Source organism: Poeciliopsis prolifica, unplaced genomic scaffold, assembly GCF_027474105.1.
Source record: "Poeciliopsis prolifica strain line A6 unplaced genomic scaffold, Auburn_PproV2 SCAFFOLD028, whole genome shotgun sequence".
Lineage (NCBI taxonomy): Eukaryota > Metazoa > Chordata > Actinopteri > Cyprinodontiformes > Poeciliidae > Poeciliopsis > Poeciliopsis prolifica.
Window position 1 is genome coordinate 3277605 of NW_026562403.1, and position 20544 is coordinate 3298148.

At 37.9% G+C, this 20544-nt stretch overlaps 1 protein-coding gene across 3 annotated transcripts in view; it reads left to right on the forward strand.

Moving 5' to 3' along the window:
* LOC129371910 (EGF-like repeat and discoidin I-like domain-containing protein 3) overlaps positions 1-20544 on the forward strand; it is a 124168-nt gene that overhangs the window by 30096 nt on the left and 73528 nt on the right. For all 3 annotated transcript variants that reach the window (XM_055048769.1, XM_055048767.1, XM_055048768.1), the window contains one exon: positions 4878-5006. In XM_055048769.1, coding sequence (XP_054904744.1) covers positions 4878-5006 — 129 coding nt within the window. The remainder of the gene's footprint in view (positions 1-4877; positions 5007-20544) is intronic.

The following is a 20544-nucleotide window of genomic DNA, read 5'->3' on the forward strand; positions in this document are numbered from 1 at the left end:
GTTTTTGGAGCCTTTGTATGCCACCTGCTAGTCTGTCCTATTTTTCATTTTTTATTTTTTTGTAGCCACAGAAGACTCTGTAATTCTGTTTTCTCCCTAAGAACACCAGCAGTTTTTGTACAGTCAGATTTACAGCAAAATGTTTGTGACAGCGTTCATATAAAGCTACACATGCGGCCTTGACCTTGAAAAAGTTAAGTCCTCCTGATTGATCCTCAAAGGAAGCAGATGATGCTCTCCCATGTTTAACCATTGGTCAGGTTTTTGCAGCTGATTGATTGGCCTTTGTTTTGCAGCCAGAAAAGAAATCACAAAGCCAGCGCTGGAAAAGACACAGGATCCCATCAATCTTTGAGCGAGCATTGGTGTATATATGACAGCAGCAGCTGACATTCACACTAGAAAGCCTCTAATAGTTCCTCTGGACATGCACCTCACATTCATTCATCATACAACATCCAGGAGCGGAGGGAGCATCCATTCACAACATGCAATATACGTTTCCAGCATTCCAGTTTTGCCAATATTGACTTTTAATGTTTGTGGATCATTGATATTGAGGAAGGATATCAAAATATTCTACATAGTTAGGTGTTTACATTTTCTGGAGACAAATATTTGTGTCTGCTGTCTGAGACCTTCTTCACAAGTTCAAAATTCAGATGTGCAGCACTTGTATTCCAAGTTTGCATGTTTCCCCATGCATGTGTGGGCTTTACACATCTTTATTCTATTAATCTTTAAATTGTCCTGTGGCTCTCTCACTAATTCACGCTGGGAGTGCACTCGCACAACTCGTTGTTTTAAGGCAACATGACCGATCTCTTCACCTGTTCGTGCACATTGGCCTTTCGTAACAGTTTGCACTCAGTGTGAGTGGCACTTGCCAAACAGAGCTGTAAGGTAGTGACTGAAAGCATGTCCATTTTTACAGGCTTTAAGCATGATTTAATGGAACGCTTAATCACACAATGTTTGACAATGGGCAAAACCTTTGAGTTAGAGTTGTGTCCAGAATGCACTTCCTCTTCAAACTCTTCTTCTGCTACTATTGATTTTAGGGGGCTTTTATTAGCAGTTCAGAATAACTTATCTGAACTGCTAATAGCTTCAGTTTGTTTCATCCTGGTTTTCCCTCACTCACTTTTAGTTACAGCTAAGCTCTGCAGGAAGAATAATAACTATTATGGTAGAGGCTAATGGGGATCCTTATATAAATCCTTAAATAAACAAATATTCATACCCCTTCAAACTTAGTCTCAGAAAATCTTCATTCAACCAAGAAGTTTGTTTCTGACAGGTATTTAAAAAAGACATATCTTAAACGATAATAATAAAATAAAAAGATTGCATTTTAAATAATGTTTTTATAAACATTCAGCAAAAAATATTGCATCTTAAAAGATATGTATGCCTTTTTCCACAATAACAAAAGACAATACTTATTGCTAATAGAGCAGCAAAAAATTTCTGTAAATGCTGGCAAAGTTTCTTTGCATATTTTCTCTGTATAATTTGACAATTTATGCTTGTGATGAGCTTTAAATCTTTGAGGTTGGAAAGCCTCTTTACCTCCACCCTCATCTTCACCCCCCTCCATGTTTTTATTTTTTTATTTATCTTTAAATCAAATTTAAGTCAGTGCCTTGGTTGGGCTGCTCCAAAACATTGCCTCCAGTTAGATAAAACTTAGTATAAGTGAATTATTATGTTATAGCTACAGTGGAGAAAAATCAATATGCCTGGCATTGATGCCTATTTTTCATGCATTTTTCAACCAAAACTGTACACTTTTTCAAATTGACGTACAGCTTCCATGGCTCAGCAGATGGCAGTTCAGACCGCTCCAAGTTTTTGTGATACTGTCAAATTTTGCACTTGTGGCTTTTAAATTGTCACACTAACTTAAGAGAGCACTGCAGTCTCACCCCTGGGACGTTTTGTTGTTTATCACTTCGAATGAAATAACAGCCTTGTCAAAGCATTTATTTATTTATTTTTTTTACCACTAACATATGCCTTTTCAAAAGCAGAGCTGAAAAGGCACAAAAAGAAGGAAACTTCAGAAAAAACATGCAGTGGGGAGAAAAGAAATACTGACTTGTTTTGATTTTTATGTCAACACATATTTTACCAGCTTTGAATTAAATATTGGACACCATCTGAACCCATATAAATTTCCTTTTTTATATTTAGATGTATTTGTTGCTAGCATTCAGAGATGGACTTTAGAAGCTTTTCTAGTCTTAGTTATGAAGCAAATAACTCAGACCATGTCACCATGATGTGCCTAATTGTATATTTGGTTGTTTGTTGATAAAAATATCTATTTAATGTAATTTTGAGGAGAGGAGAATAAAAAAAAAAAACTCGTAAGTGGGAAAGTGTTCAGATATTCCTTTTTTTTTCTGATTTGCTATGCACTCACGGCCCTGCTATTGTTCCCTGCAACTGAATAATAAAACAAAAACAATGGTTGTGATGAATGGGCCAATGTGTACACAACCAGTATGCATATACCTAATTACCATGAACATGAATTCCCATGCAAATTAGGGATCACAACAGCTTTTTTGTATGCCAAGCTGTACTGACCAGGGACTTGGGCAGGTAAAACATAAACAGCCACTTCTTTTCTGCAGGCAGGCTGGAATTGTGTAGCTTTAATGTATTATTTATTTTTTGTTTGTTTGTAACTTTAGTTTAATTAGGAAGAGAATGTTAAAAAATAAAATCAAACTTATATGATAAAAACAAAAATCTCTTTTACATGATTTTCCTGGGCAATACAGGAACAAAACAAGACAAGATCATTTCACCCAGTTTAGGATTCAGTTAAGTAATAAAAATCAACCTTTTTATCAAACTAAAGTGCCAATAGAGCAATGAATGGGCCATTGATACACCTGGGGGCAGTTGTTCACTTTCAGCAGGATAACAACCCTGAACATACAGTTAGAACTACAATGTGAATCCAGTCAAAATCCAGACCTAAACTCAATTGAGAATCTGTGCCAAGACTTGGACATTGATGTTCCCAGACACTCTTACCTACCCGGTTAATTTTTCAAGCTTCAAACTTACAATATTAATGCCATAGGTGTAGAAAACTGGTAGAGACGTGCATTAACCACTCTGTAATTGTAAATGGAGCAAAAGATGATTTCACTATGTGTTGACTAGGAACTGAAGGCATTTCACATATTGTTAAAAAACAGAAAACCATGGGTTTCTTTCCTTCCACTGCATGATTGCAGTCATCATAGTCCATTACATCACATCTGTAAAATTGTAGGTCTGCGGTAGTAATGTGAAGGAGTTCAAGGAATGTGAATACTTTTATAAAGCACTGTATGGTATCAAAGATTTGTTGTTGTTGTTGTATTTCTAATGAATGTTAAGACAAGGACTAAGCATCCTGACATAAGATATTTCCATAGTCATTCAAATGTTTGAAAGGTTAATCTCATTGTAAATGTTCATGTTTAAATATGTTATTAAGTTTTAACTGAAATGGCTAAAACTATTTTGGCAGCAACGGCGCCCTTCTTCCAGAAAGATGCTACAGGCTTGGCACAGCCAGACTTTGAAGTTTTCTTCTCTTTTCTCTTTTTTATTGAAGAAAGATTTTTTTTTTGATCTGAAGCATCAGCACATTTTCATTTTCAGGTCCTTCTGGGACTGCTTTACAGCACTATGATCCTAACTGGGTCATTCCAGGACTTTTACAGACTCTTCCTGAAACTACTCCTGTGTTCTTTTGCCAGATGTTTTAAGGAACTCTCAAAAGGTTTTCCATCAACTTTTTCCCCCTACATATTTCTACCTATCCCCTTTTATCCCAGTTCAATTAAATAATGTACAATAAATTAGGTAAAAAATTTACCTAATTTACCTAACATCATCACTTAATATTATGCGATGATATTAGTGGGTTGCTATAAAGCTCCTTATTTTTTAAACCACAAATGGTTGGGAAGTGTGTACAACTAGTGGTACATTTTCTTCGTTTGCAAAGAGAGTTTTGCTTTTTGTGATCTGATGTTCTCAGAAGAGCCTTTTGGCACCTGAGTGGCTTTGTGGATTTTATTTATTGAAGGGAAATAGCTTCTGTCTTGCAGATAAGTGCAATAAAGGCCGTATTGCAATTGGCTGCCGATATAAATCTAATCAGCCACCGACTGAGCTCGTTTTCAGATAGATTATTTCTCTTTTTCTAGTTTTACTTCAAAAAGTAAGCTCCATGTAGCACATATTTGAAATAGATTTGGCTAAGCAGTGTGAGGATGACTAAAGCTCAGGTGTTAAATATGACCTTTCAATTACACATGACATAGGTAAGAAACATCAAACCTTCGGTCTGCAATTTTTGTCTTTTTTTTTCACAATACTAACGGTGAAATACTGCTAAAATTGGGATTGCTTTATGATCCATAAACAGCAATTTACAATAGCATCCACTCTCACATGAAACAGTAATTTTTAGTCACAGTTGTAGCCATCCTTAAACTGGTGCATAATGTTCTGCAACTATGATGCCTCTACTGTTGGATATTTTTCCACTTGCCTGTCAAACACTTTTTCTACTTGCATGTAATCTTACAGGGTATTTTTGAATAAATTTATGTGTACAAACTCACTTCAAATAAGTTTTTATATGAAGTATTATATGCTTTTCTTTTATGTGGCTCTTAAATTACTGTGTGGATGAGGTTGTCTACATTTTTACTCGTTTTATTCTCGCAGAGTTCATAATGAAACACAATGCACTTTGACAGAGTAAATATATTACCTAGTTGCAGTATGTTTTTGTAGACTTAGTAAATGAGAATGTGAAAAATTAAACTGTGTATGTGTTTTCTTTTGCTCCTGCACAGGTCCTTGTCATCCAAACCCCTGCCACAACAGAGGAACTTGTGAGATCAGTGAGACTTACAGAGGCGATACGTTCATTGGTTACGTGTGCAAGTGTCCACAAGGCTTTAGTGGAGTTCACTGCCAGCGCAGTAAGTGTGTTCTATCTTTAACATCCAAACTCAATTTGGCTTGATCAATAATTGACTAAATAAAAGCAGCTTGTTTGTAGAGATTCAGATAACTTCTGCTTTCTCTGCAGCACTGGCGTACCAGAACATATATTGCAGTTTTTCTTTTGGATCAGATTTTGGAAGATACTCTCACTAATAGCAACTACATTGTCTAAAATCTGTTGTTGATTTATTTTACTGTGTTGAATCATTGTGCTCTGGATAACTTTGAGAGGCCAGTCTTAGCAAAACATGAGGTTGGTAGAAGAGAAAGGAAAGTTGAGCTCGCTTTTTTCTTTTTGTTCAGAATCAGTGAGTTGACTTTGTTGAAGTAGTGCTAATAAAAATATGTATGACTCAGAAAAAGATTATTACAAGTAGTTGAACATAAATTTGACTACTAGAAAGAAATGTTCTCATGTAAAAAATAACAAAAAAAAAGTGAAATTAACTGAGTTTGAAAGATACTCTCACTAATAGCAACTACATTGTCTAAAATCAGTCAGGCTCTCCAAGGGTTATGTGATCACACAGTTATTTTACGTCATGTTTTTCACAGTTTAATGTACACATTTGTGCTCAGTTTTTTTTTTCACTTCTTTTGTGTGTAGAAGACTCGGTGCGGTTGGTGTGACGTAGGCCATCGCTGCGGGATAAAAGCTGTTTGTCAGTCTGTTGTTGCTTTATTTTACTGTGTTGGATCATTTTCCAGATGGAAGCAGATGGTTCCCTCAGTACATAATGTCCACGATCATGCTGCTGCCCTTCTTTTCTGTAGTCTAATTGTTTACTGAGTGTGTTTAGGTTTGGTAGCTGTGGCTTGATGGAGTATTCGGTTACATTCACTAATCAATGGAGGTGATGGCAGCTGGAAAGCTTGACAAAAATGAATTCTTAAAATTATCCCCAACCCACTTTACTTGTAAACAAAACAGTGTCTCTGCTTGTATAGATTGATCATTTTCAGCTATTTAGGATGTGGAGCCTTTGTAATATTTTGAATTGCAAAATTTCATTTGTTGTTTGTTATTTGGTTGAATAATAATTGTGAAGTAAGACAAATATAACATGGGCTTCATTTTTTTTAATTTTTATTAGAAATACTTGATTCCAACTGTGTGTAATTTAACCTCACTATTCTCTAACTGAGATCAAGAAATGATAAGCAGAAGTTGTTTTTGAATTCCATTAACTCTCACAGCTTCAATTCTGTATTAAGGCTGCAAAACAAATTTAACAACAAATGAAAGATGTGTCAACTCCATCCACTGATCCATTATGTATACTGGCTTAATCCGACTCAGGGTCATGGGAAAAGGTTAATGCTAATCTCCTGCAGTCAGTGGGTGAGAGACAACATACACCCTGGAGGGGTCACCAATGAGTCAGTTAACAGGGCCAGCATATATGACAAACAAGGACAAACCATCTTTTACTCCCACATGCAGCGGAAGAACAAGCAAACTATACATATGAATGCAAATAGAACTTATGAAAGGAAGTAAATAAAGTCAACAAATATAATAACATGTAATCTACAATAATAAGGTATTGTATAATTTTGAAACTATGTATTTGACTGTGTTTATCTGCAATACAACCTGCCGTTTCATACATAGGCCAGGTTTTCTGGCTTCCCCATCTGCTTGTGTGCTTCGATGAGCATCACAGAAGTTTGAATAACACAGTTGTCTTTCCCTGCATGTGCACTTTTACAGTTTGCAGTGGGTTGAGGGTTTCATGATGCAAACCTTGTGCTCAGATGTGTTCTTATTTGTTTAATAGAATATGAGAAATAAGCACAGAGATAAAGGAATAAAGAGTTTCTCAAACCATCAGCTGTAATACTTAATGCAAAGTGAGAAGCAGCCTTTTACAGTAGTATTCTTAGTCAGTATGTATTTTCACATCATAGTTATCTTTTGCATTCAATTTCAGGTGACAAGACATAAAATAGGAGACACTGTACAAGCTGCATGTCATTGTCTTTATTTACACGTCAAACTGTGGGAAATTGGCTGGTGCATCATAATTCATTTATTGCTTCTTATTAAGCCTAAGGGCGGCGAAAAACTGATTTGATATGGGCTGAACACACATTAATGTGTGCCAATTTCCCTCATGCTCTTTACACTTAAATGAGAACTAGTGTGCCTGAATCCATTAATAACCAAATCTGTGTCAGGGTAATTCCTACCAATAAATTATCAGGGCATTAGGATTATTGTTTCTCCTGGAACAGTGGTTCTCTGTCCCTGTCCTCAGATCCATTGCCCTTCATGTTTTAGATGTGTCCTTGCTCCAGCTCACCTGATTTGAATTATTCCATTGCCTCTTCAGCATAGCATCAAGTGCTGCAGAAGCCTGTTAATCCCCTATTTGTTTAAATCAGTTGTGGGGCAGCCAGAGAACACCCCAAATATACATTGGGTCCAGCATCAAGAATCATGGTTCTTGTAGACAGGTGAACAGTCTCTGCATGGCCTGGTATTAGTAGACCATACATAATGAATGGATGAATGACTATTTTTGTTATTTAGTTTTAAGGTCATTGGTGCTGAACTTTTATTTAGGAGTATCTAAGTAAAAAAGGACTGAATACATACTGTATCATTTTGAAAAAAAAAAAAAAGAACTAAATTGATTCTTCCACTTCATAAATATGCACCCCTTTGAGTTGGTCCATTACATAAAAGCTCAATAAAATTGTGTTAATGCATTTGGTTGTAATGTGGCAGTAAGTTTGATAGGTATGCATGCATTTGAAGGGCACCTGTATACAGAGAAAGAAAAATCAGGCACTTGCAAGACAGAACAAAAATGATGGATTTTCAGTAATTCTACAGTCTGGAATATCTGGAATTGTGTGGAGTTTCAAACCTTTTTGATATAAATTATCATCAAAGTTACAATCATGCTTGTGAAAACCGGGGTTAACGGGTTAGTGTCACTGCTTGAGCCATGATTATCACCAAGTCATTTATCTTCCGAATAGTGTGGCGTCATGTCCCCGTGGTGACAAGAGAACAAGTGTGTTGTTATTGGGCGAGTAGCCAAACGCTATAATGAGCTGTCACAGTGTGAAGATTGGGACTGATTGCCTCAGACGTCATGAGGTTGCAGATCATTTTTCGGGGACGCGTTTTCAGTCTGTCAAGGGCGAATGCTTTGTAAGCTGCTGGAGAAGTAGTTTTTCCAGGCAAAGTTTTTTTTTTTTGCTGCCATTTTACCACAGAAACGGTTTGATGTTTTGATGGATATAAACAGGATTGATGTTATGTGGTTTGCCTGATTCCCCTTAGTTTCTTTGTGATCCCTGCTGTACATCACAGGATAAATTTTACACACATTTTTTTCAAAACATTTAGCTTAAAAGCAGAAAACAAAGTAGTCTGGTTAAATTTGCTCATGGAAGACAATTACTCAACTTCCTCCTCAATATGTCTCCAACCTTTCTTCTCCAGCAAGTTCTTTGAACAGATTCCATCTTGGCTGTCGATCAATGTGTCTTGAAACACCCCAGCAGAGCAAGATTGATTAAGGCTAAACGTAGGATGTGTGAAGTGCTTTCTTTTTTAAGCTTTGCCCCAGTATTTGATTGTGGATTGACAGTCAATATCATGCTGCCTGATTTGTCCTGTTGCTTGGACAGGGTTTTTTGTCAAATGAAAAATCAGCTCCAGTTTTACAGCTTTAACCTCATGAGAAAGCATTGAGAAATCATAACTGATATTCAGTCCACGTGGGGCAGACTATGGGCTGACTTTCATCAGGCTGGAAGAGAGAAAGTGACTCTATAAAGACTTGCTGTGTGCTTATTTTCTTGTGCCCTGTATAGCACTGCATCACTGAATGTCTTCAAAGAAGGAATCCAATGGTGACTCCATTTTCTTTTCTGGCAAATTTTATTCCCTCTTTTGCCCTCTAAGTCTCTCTGTGTAAACAGATTTTTAATAAAACAAGAATGCACAACCCCACAACCCAAGGCTGTACTGAAACCCAGGTGTTGGAACCTATGCATATTTTAATCCTTAAAGCTGCAGTAGGGAGTTTATATAGTTTTTATAGTTAGTACATAGTGACAGTTTTGACAAATATGTAAAATCTATTTATATATTTATAAAAGTTACCTACTACAGCTTTAAACATTTGACATTAGTAAAACACTGCTTTTAGAAACTCTTTCAGAAACACTTATTTCTTTTGCCTGCTCAGAAAGCGAAGGGATTTCCAGCACCAAAAACATTCACTTCTCAAACCTGCCACTGCATGACAAGAGGTGATGCTGCAAACTGACTGCATATATACGGTATTTTGTGATTGCAAAGGAAGGGAGAGAGACTTTGTTAGCAGGCAACAGGACGATGCAGTCTCAGAGGAAGGGGAGTATTTTTGGGTTTGCTGATTATACTTCCTCTCTCCATGATTGAGGTGGTTGGTGTTTTTCTCGCACTGTGAAGCAGCTCTGTTAACGTCAATCTAGCCAAGATCGTGATGAACCATAAAGTGCTTGTTCCTCTGCTGTTGCTTTTTAATGTTAATGGTACATCGCAGGTCTTTAAAAATCGAATGCAGGCCTGAAAAACCTTGTCAAAGAACTCAGATCTTGAGATTTTTAAAAATATTTCCACATTACAGCAACTTTCATATGATAAAAGGAAACAATGAAGATAAGTAGCCAAACAATTTCTATACAGAAGAAAACTGGAAAATGTGGCTACAAATTCGTAGACAGCCCTCCAAATTTGTAGAAACAACATGACTGCATTTACAGCTGTAACTAATCATTATTGAAATTCTTCTGAGCAAAATAGTTAACCTTTTTAAATGCAGTAAACAAACAATTGTCTAAATTACTTCTAAGGACACACACAAAAAAAAAAAAAATCAATAACAAAACAAAAACAAAGGAATCTATACCATACATTTTATGGAAACCTATAGAAATTATCCTTGAAATATATTTCTCAGATGAAAATATTCCAAAAAATGATTTTAATAACACAGCCTCATTCAAACCTTACATATATATTTCTGAGTTATTATGGAGGGTAATAAATCATCTGACAGTTTTGATTGTGTCTCTGTTGTGCTGGTTGTCTGGATGGTTTTCGTATTTAGTTCCACCTCAACCTTAACAGACATAAACACGCAGTGAGTAAATCGATTTTCAATCAGCTTTTTGCACCAAAGACTTGATAATAATAAACACAATAGCAGTGGGTTAACTCAGGGAATCTCATCTGTCCGTGTTTCAATCAACTCCAAACCATTTCTTTGTTCTGTCACAATTATCAATTTATTCCATTTTAATTATAATTATAATCCAAACTTTTCAAGGACTGACCACCCCTCTCACTGCTTCCTCACACACAAAAGACCAGCAGGCCATTAACTTTCAAGTCATACTTAGTGACAGTCATGCCCACATCAACACACCCACCACCCAAGTGTCGAAGCTGCATGCTCCTGTCATATCAATAATTACTTATTTCATTCATATGGCTCTTATAGAGCCTCGGTGAAAATGTGTTTATTATTATTAACTCTTTGGTGCCGTCAAACAATATATCACTGTGTCTGTGAAAATGTATTTATTTACTGCAGGTTTAAGATGGAACAGCACTGAAAGCAGCGCTTTAAACTATTCAGACTACGAACACAACAGACACAATCAAAACTGTCAGATGACTAATTACCGCGCGATAACTCAGAAATAGCCCAAATTAGGACTTATTTTTATTCCTTTCCCACTTATGGAACGTTTCTGTTTATATCATAGGTTTTTGGTGCCTTTCTGTCCAAGGAAAAGATATAAAACTTCTGATATTTTACAACGAGATAGAACAACATGGAAAAACCTCACATAACCTTGTATTAAAGCAGAAAGTACAATGGCCACCATAAAAAAGGCTTAGTGTATTAAATTATGCCGCATGAACTGATCAGCACAGTATTGCGAAGAAACGCAAAATAAAGTTTTTTTTTTTTCAAATGTCCCCTAGGGGTCTCTGTAGGATACAAATTCACCACACCATTTAAATATTTTTTTGCAAGTAAGTTATTTGGACTATTTCTTTGCATTCCACAGATGGGCAATACTGTGTTTATCTGTTGCATAAATGCATGTATTGACATTTGGAGTTTTTAATTTAAATTTAAATACATATCAAGTGTGCTGAATGATTTTTAAGATACTTTACGTAACAAGAGTTATCATGTCATCAGTAATAATAAAATTATATATATTTTTTGTGAAAGTTTAACAGATTACAGACATGCAAACGGGAATGCTGTTACTTTCAATATTTGGTCTACACAATTGACATTGCCTGTTTTTTCAGTACTGAATCTTCCAAATTGTTGCTGTGCCCAAGCTGTGGTGTTTTTATTTATCTCCACTGAGAAGCCTCTTAAAGTGGTGCCGCTATTTAGTATATAGCCCCATGGGAAAGTTGCTCATTTGCTCAAATCCACAAAATCGCCTGGATAATAAAAGCAGTTATGCTAAATTCTGATTAAGCGGATATGTTCTCTTCAAGTTTTCAAAAACATTATAGTCCTGGAGCAAGCTTAGCTTAATGGATTATGATAGATTTACGTAAAAGTTAAGTCGGCAGAAAAGTTTATTAAGGGCAAACTCTATTTTTTATTTTTTTTTAATGGAGAAAAGTTAAACTGTTCTCCAAATAAACAGAAGCACTGGTTTATTCATGGTGCCTGAGGTTTGCACTTGCAGGTTTGAATTTGTTTCATTTCACCAGCCTCTGGGTTACAAGAATTGATAAGTTTTGCTGCAATTATGCTAATCTCCGTGGCAGTCATGCTTTTGGTGCATAAATGAGTAGGAATAACTTTTTAGCAGAAGTCTGTTCACTTAGTATAAATTGGTCTGTGCTCAAATGTAGTCAGATACTTAACATATTTTTGTCGTACTTTAATTGATAAAGTTTTAACAGCATATCAAAAAAACAATATATCACTGTGTCAGTTTGGATAATGCACTAAAGAGCCTGGGATTTTGCTCACAGATGTAAAATTGTGCCAGCGCCATGGGGTTGCCTCAGATCGAGGTCGAACACTTTGCCTCAGGGCTCTCCCAGCTCTTATATTGGTGCGATGCCAAGCTGGGCAGTGAATGCAAGACTTTTTCAGGGCCATCTCCACTTTGCATTCATAAGCCCAAGGCCCACCCACTGCTCGCAGTTTGTGGGCACAAAGCTGTATTTACAGGAGGAAATGAATGTTTGTGGCAAGGGTCTGAGACCCAGTCAACATCCAAAGTAGTGGCCATAAGCGAACAACCGATACTGACAGACGTTAAACATCAACACTCTTTGTGAGAGACAGTGAGTGTGTTGGTGGATCGATCTGGAAAGATGAATATAGCTGGGAGCTCTCAGTCATGTTGTTTGAGCTGCTGTACATTTGTTCTCTGATTTTTCAAAGCATCGCCCACTCATGACTCTGGAAGCAGCATAGCTCCTCTTTATGCAATGTTTCTCACAGAAAAGTCAGTAAGTGGAACTTAATTATCCCCTTTTATGTTTTCCTTCTGGTTTTAAAACTGCAGAGTGCAAAAAAAAGAAAAACACACACAGATGAAGAGCAGAATATATCCTCACCTTGTGAAGCATAGTGTGAAAGTATGTAGGGAAAGAAATAAAAGAAAGAAAACAGTAATCAAAATGTCAGTATTAAATAGTTTTTGCTGTAGGAATTTCAGCAATATTCTTATATTCCAAACTTTTTCAGGTTCTGTCATATTGAAACAGTTATGTGATAGAGCAACACAAAGTAACACACAAAAGTGAATTTTCCAATTCAATCAAGAAGTTTGTCTGATAGGTCAGGCATCTCTCCAAAGATAAAACAAAGCATGAGGAGTGTCGATTATAGTCCAGATATGATAACTTCACTTTCAGTAAGAATACATATCCGACGTCCAGTCCTTATCTAACATGCTTGTCTTTGCCGGGTCGTGAGGGAGGCTGGAGCCTACCTCCAGTGGGCAAAAGGTGGGGTCAGAATAAACAAGTTGGTAAAATTAATTGCAATTACCATTAAAGTTTTACGATATACACATGTTGTCTAATTTTTCTTTAAACATATCAAAACCCGATGGCTTTGTTTCTTATAATTTTACATTGCGTGGTGTTTTTCTGTGAAATCCCAATAAGATATAGTTCAGTCATGAAGATGAATTCAGGTAATAATCAGCTTGAAATATCTTCATCAAAAAAATTGTCACCTAAGAAAACATATCTAAGTTGTTTCTGTGCATTTGTGATAGGGAAAAAAAAGAAAAGTCAGTGAGAGATGCATTTGTTTCAGTATTGTTGAGGCTGTGAGGGCGCACTTTGTGTATATTCAAACATTTACAAAACCCAACAAGGGAGCTCTCATCCACTTTGACTGAGTAATAGACAGTTTTCTGAGCCCCCTAGGCTGACAGGAGCATTTGATAGTGTTGTTTTACTGAAGTCATTTGTAGGAAGCAAATAGTCCTTTTTACAATATGTTTTGAGCTTACACAAGAAATAAAGTGTTGGGCCTCAAGCCATGACAGACTGACTACACAGGCTGGCGTGAAAACTATTAATATCACAGTGAACTGGATGAACCTTCTTTCAGTTTTCAACAGGAAGAAGAGGAGTTTCAGGAATGATGTCATGGGGACCTTATAACCTCACAGCTAGGACAAATATGCCCTTTTCACAGCATCAATGCATCACGAGAGAATCTCCTCTCGCACTGGTCATTGGTGAAGGTGACATCCGAGAGACTGAGTGTGCAAGCCCCCCTTTTTCTGACTGGCTTAGAGAAGGCCTGATTCTTGCTCCATCGATACAGGTTACTGTTTGTGTATCTGGTACCTACATCCACCTGAAAGAAAAAAAAATAGATTTTATTTTATTAAAAATTCTACAGGAGGAACCTTGAAATTAGAGGTTCCCCAAAGGTACTATCAGCGACTCAACACTGGCTGCAAAACCCCCGATGTACAAAAGAAAACAGCCTGATGTTGTTTGAGAGCTGAGAAATGCAGTTTCACTGAGTCTGGCCACCTGCCAGCTAGATGCCACTGATGCTGCACAAACCAGAGCTAAGAGGACGTCCCAACTTTCCAAGCTGACCTTCCATAGCTGCTGCTAAATGTTCTGTCGGTTTCTTGGACCTGAACTGAGAAAGAGATTCTGGGAGCAGCTTCTTTTACCACCAGCCTCTAGTAGGAAACAAACTCCTGACCAAGAGCTACATATTGTTTAAGACCAGAACTGAGACCACCCACATTCTAAACTAACATCAGCACACTGCTGTTGACAGGAGTCAACACGAGTGGTGATCTTAGAGAGCTACTTTGTGGGGAAAACTAATGTCTGGGCAGAAATAATAGCTTTGGAAGATCGGCTCATGTTTTTTTAATGATGTATTTTTATGGTATTTTAGTATTATTTGATGCTTAGAGCTGTCCCAAATGAACAGGCGTCAGAGCAAATTTTTCTTTCTACATAACATAGCCTCAATAACGTTCTAAAATGTCTAAATTTCTTAAAGCTAGTGGCAGCTGGACTAACTGTGGCCACGTTCTAAGCATAGCTCTTCCCTGGTTGTGCAGTGAGCTCTAGAAAATGGCTAACTATTGTGATTTGCAGTGCTTTAAGTTGCCATTCTGGCATTTTAAAAGATAAGATTATTGATAACTGTGGTAACTCATGAATAAATTAAGAGTTGGTTCTCTACAGGGTTAATTTATAATTTTGTCAAAATAAACATTACTATCTCAAAGTTTTGTGTTTGCGTTATAAAATGGTATTTCACATACATACCAAGTATCAGTTGTTGCAAACGTCTCATAAATGAGCCTGGTTTCTCAACATTTATAATCCATGGTGAACTATGACATCATTGCATCATTCTATTGATTACTATCTTACTTATTTTTGTATTTTTTACTGTTTTGCTACTTTCATCATTCTATATTCTTTTCCTGTGATTAGATAAATGTTACTAGCATAACAAGTTGGTTGCTTAGAGTGGTTAACTTTAAGGTTGAGTTCTTTTTATAATAAGTCCTTGTATTTTTAAAATAAGTGTCTTCAGCAAGATAATTACCAGTATTCTCTTGGTGTTAAAAAAAAAAAAAAAAAAAAAAAACAGTACTGGATTTATGCCGTCAGCTATTATTTTAAAACATAAGCCTTGCCAGAAATGCATTTATGGACAACGACTGACACTGAAGTATTTAGCTATTATTTCCCTGATAATCAGGTGGTCCCCCCACTTGGTAATTTTGATATAAATTACAAGTTTTAATAGTAATTTCCCTAACCAATTGTCTCTAGTTATTGATTACCAAAATTAGACTCCAATTGTGGCAGAAGATAGATGCTTGTGAGCTACATCTACAAAAAAAAAAAAATCATTAGGCTTAGAATCATAAGCCTAATGATTCTAACTTTTCTAAAGTTAGAATCATCAGGCTTATGAGATTACAAATTAATGTTCACAAAATTTAAGTTTTAATTGAAGAGTTATTCCTCTGTGAAATAAAATCCCCTTGGGAAATTCTTATTTAATCATGTGTAATAAAGGCATTGTGGAATCATACACAAACAGTTTAACATCTCATAAATGTTGGTGCTGTGTTATGAATTTATTCCACAGCAGAACAAAACATAAGCCCTTTGACTGGATAAAGAAACCAGTTTAATCTCTCACCACCCATTCTGTCCTTTGCAGATTTGGTCAGAATTTGTATGACTAATGTCAGAGTCCTACCATGTGGGAAAACTAAATATTTAGTTTACGTCCATAAACACAAAATGTATTTGTGTCTTAATTGCAACAAAAACGCTTTTTTAAACTTCTTGGTGTTACTTTGTTATTTTGTGGTTCTTTAAAAGTTGTTTACTCTATCTTATATCCACATAGAATGTTTTGAGTTCCTCCTGTGTATAGAAAATTGAACTTTCTGCCCAAGGCGTTCAGGTAATCACTGTTTAAAAACATGGAATGGAACACATTGACTAAAAGGAAATGTAAATTGGACTAACATTATCCCAAGAAAAATAACAAATAAAACAATGTTTGATGATAGTGAGGAAAGACGAACTTAAAGAGTTCCTTTTAACTCCAGAATATTGTAAAGTATGTTGTATTTGGGCTGATAAGTCACAACAGTCTTCAACATGAATTGAATATGTGTGTGTAATATAACTATCAAACACACACCGTGATATTTTGAAAAATCTGCTTAATTTCCTAACAGTTGGAAATAATGCTTTACAAAAAGAATCACACAATACTGCTATGCTGTCTTTAGTTAGGTTTGCATGCAACTGCTCTATCAAGTGGACTTTTGATCACCAGAGGGGCTTGATAATTCTTGACAGACCTCAGCAACTTAGTTGTTTCAAAATGTAATGGCAGGCTGATTTAATTCAGCACATTTGTGGGGTTAGCATGATTCATTTTTAACATATTGATAATCTGGCATAATTGCGGTATCACGGGGCAGTTTGGCTTGTTGTTGTAACACTTGTGTCTGGCAGTACTTGGCAGAATGTAGCTATAAATACACTGTACAATTCAAAGCTTCTTAATTGGATTGACTTCAACCCACAAAATATGCATTTTTTTTTTTGTGTCTTTCGAGTAAAAATGCAGTTTGAATGTCTTGTGCTGTAAAAGTTCTTGTGTTTTCAGTGTTTTACTTAAAGTGAACACAGCTCATCTGTGTAGCTGTAGTGTCTCAAAGGGCGTCCGTCCAAATAGAATAAGCAGGTGGGTGGAAACATAGTCTTGGAACAACAGAGCAGCAATAGTCAGACGCTGGGCAAATAGATTTCATTACTGTTTACCCATACCAAGAAACCACCAGTGTGCTGACTCCTGTGGTGATCTTAGAATTAAGGCACAAAGAGAAATCCATTGGTTCTCAGATTTACAAGTTGCATTTGATATGGTTTCTGCTACTGATTGTTGTGATTCAAATGTTGTTTTCTAAGCTGGATGTACAGAAAAAATGTGCAGTCAAAATTCTTCCTCTTCAACTTTGGATGTTTGTAAGGCATGACAATATAACATGACAATTGCATGGTTTGAATATGAATGCTTTTTGTTGGTAAAGTGGAGATTTTGTGTGCTTTCAGGTTCTACTTAAGAAAGACTTACAGAAGGAGGAAGACCGAGTTAACTATTGTTGACAAGGTGTTCCAAGAATATCTATTTTCTCAGTTTTCCTGCCGCACTTTATCCCCGACTCCTAGCGTTGTAAACGCCATCTGTTGCTCAGAGGGCAGCCATGAAAACAAGCTGAAGTGAAGGTGTTTCAGAGCACTTCTGGTACCCTATGGATATGAGTGTCTACTTTTACTTACGCTAAAATGCTTCACAAAAATCTTTTTACCCACATCTTTTGTTTGCCTAATGAAAAATAAGAATGTATAATGAGTTGCTAAGACTTTGGCAAGATGTACTTTAGATTTCAAACAAACTAACAAAAAAACCCTTTTATTTATAATTTTTCCAAGTCTGAATCCCCAAAACTTCACAAATAAAATTGCCCCAAAGGTTGAACAGCTCTGTTTCAGCTTATTAGCTTAATATAACACCTATTTAGCTCATTGCTTATTTATGGTTAAGACTAAAGTTTCTTGTGTTGAACAGAAAGTTTCTTCTTTGGTGTATACATATATACATCTATATGTATATAGATGTAAGGACATATATATATATATATATATATATATATATATATATATATATATATATATATATATATATATATATATATATATTTTTTTTATTTTTATTTTATATATATATATATATAAAAAAAAATTCCCTTCTCACCCACCACGGGTGGTTCTTATCCTCTGAGCTCGGGTCCTCTACCAGAGGCCTGGGAGCTTGAGGGTTCTGCGCAGTATCTTGGCTGTGCCAAGGACTGCACATTTCTGGACTGAGATGTCTGATGTTGTTCCTGGGATCTGTTGTAGCCACTGCTCCAGTTTGGGGGTTACTGCCCCGAGGGCCCCGATGACCACAGGCACCACTGTGGTCTTCACCTTCCAGGCCCTCTCCAGTTCTTCCCTGAGGCCCTGGTATTTCTCCAGTTTCTCGTGCTCCTTTTTCCTGATGTTGCAATCACTTGGTATTGCTACATCTACCACAACGGCTTTCCTCTGATGTTTATCCACTACGACAATGTCTGGTTGGTTCGCCATTACCATTTTGTCTGTCTGGATCTGGAAGTCCCACAGGATCTTAGCTCTGGCGTTCTCCACCACCTTTGGGGGTGTTTCCCACTTTGATCTCGGGGTTTCCAGTCCATATTCTGCACAGATGTTTCTGTACACTATGCCTGCCACTTGGTTATGTCGCTCCATGTACGCTTTCCCTGCCAGTATCTTGCACCCTGCTGTGATGTGCTGGACTGTCTCAGGGGCCTCCTTGCACAACCTACACCTTGGGTCTTGTCTGGTGTGGTAGATCTGGGCCTCTATTGCTCTGGTGTTTAGGGCCTGTTCCTGGGCGGCCAGGATGAGGGCCTCTGTGCTGTCCTTGAGTCCAGCTTTTTCCAGCCATTGGTAGGATTTACTGATATCAGCCACTTGGGTTATTTGCTGGTGGTACATCCCATGTAGGGGCTTGTCCTCCCATGTTGGTATCTCTGGCACCTCAACCTCCGTTCCCTGTTGTCTGAGACATTCACTGAGCACATTGTCTGTTGAGGCTTTGTCCTGATGTATTTATGGATCTTAGTTGTTTCGTCCTGGACAGTGGTTCTCACACTCACTAGTCCTCTTCCGTCCTTGCGGCTCGTGTACAGTCTCAGGGTGCTGGATTTGGGATGGAACCCTCCATGCATGGTTAGTAGCTTTCTAGTCTTAATATCTGTGGCTTTCATCTCCTCCTTTGGCCAGCTGATTATTCCAGCAGGGTATCTGATTACTGGCAGGGCATAGCTGTTTATCGCACGGATTTTGTTCTTGCCATTGAGCTGGCTTCTCAGGACTTGCCTTATTCGTTGGAGGTATTTAGCTGTGGCTCCTTTCCTTGTGGCCTCATCGAGGTTGCCATTTGCTTGTGGTATACCTAGGTACTTGTAACTGTCCTCTATGTCTGCTATTGTTCCTTGTGGGAGTGAGACTCCTTCTGTGTGGATCACCTTCCCCCTCTTTGTGATCAGCCGACCACATTTCTCTAGTCCGAATGACATTCCAATGTCAGTGCTGTAGATCCTGGTGGTGTGGATCAGTGAGTCGATGTCTCGCTCACTCTTGGCATACAGCTTGATGTCATCCATGTAGAGGAGGTGACTGATGTTGGCCCCATTTTTGAGTCGGTATCCATAGCCAGTCTTGTTGATAATTTGGCTGAGGGGGTTCAGGCCTATGCAGAACAGTAGCGGGGACAGGGCATCTCCTTGGTATATGCCACATTTGATGGACACTTGTGCAAGTGGTTTGCAGTTGGCTTCAAGGGTGGTTTTCCACAGCCTCATCGAGTTTGCAATGAAGGCTCTCAGAATCCTGTTGATGTTATACATCTCTAGGCATTCAATGATCCAAGTATGCGGCATTGAGTCATAGGCTTTCTTGTAATCGATCCAAGCCATGCACAGGTTGGTGTGTCGGGTTTTGCAGTCTCGGGCAACTGTGCGGTCTACGAGGAGTTGGTGTTTGGCTCCTCTGGTATTTACACCGATACCCTTCTGTGCCGTGCTCATGTGTTTATCCATGTGTTTGCTTATCTTGGCCGCTATGATGCCTGACATGAGCTTCCAGGTTGTGGAGAGGCAGGTTATTGGTCGGTAGTTGGGTGGGACTGGACCCTTTGATGGATCCTTCTGGATTAGGATTGTCCGCCCTTCAGTTAACCATTCAGGGTGAGTCCCACTTTGTAGCAGCTGGTTCATTTGGGCTGCCAGTCGCTCATGGAGAGCAGTGAGTTTCTTTAGCCAGTAGGCATGGATCATGTCAGGCCCTGGTGCTGTCCAGTTTTTCATACCTGAGACTCTTTCTTGAACATCTGTCACAGTGATGGTTACCGGGGCTTGCTCAGGGAGGTTGCTGTGGTCCTCTCGTAGAGAGATCAGCCACTGTGCATTGCTGTTGTGGGACGCCTCCCTTTCCCATATGCCTTTCCAGTATTGTTCAGTCTCCAGCCTTGGTGGGTCTGCTCTGTTGTTATTACCCTGCCATTGAGAGTACACCTTAGCTGGTTGAGTGGAGAAGAGCCGGTTAATCCTTCTGGATTCATTCTCCCTTGTGTATCTCTTTAGGCGGCTGGCCAAGGCTTGGAGCCTCTGTTTGGCAGTCTCGAGTGCTTCAGGTATGGGCATCTGGCTGTACTTTCTGGGTACTGGTCTTTTCATTGTACCCTTGTGGAGCTCTGACAGTTGGCTCACTTCCCTCCTTGTTACCTTGATTTTAGCCTCTAACCGTCTTTTCCATGGTGGGTATTGGGTCTCATGGTTGCTCTTATAGCCAAGTATCTCAAGGATCAC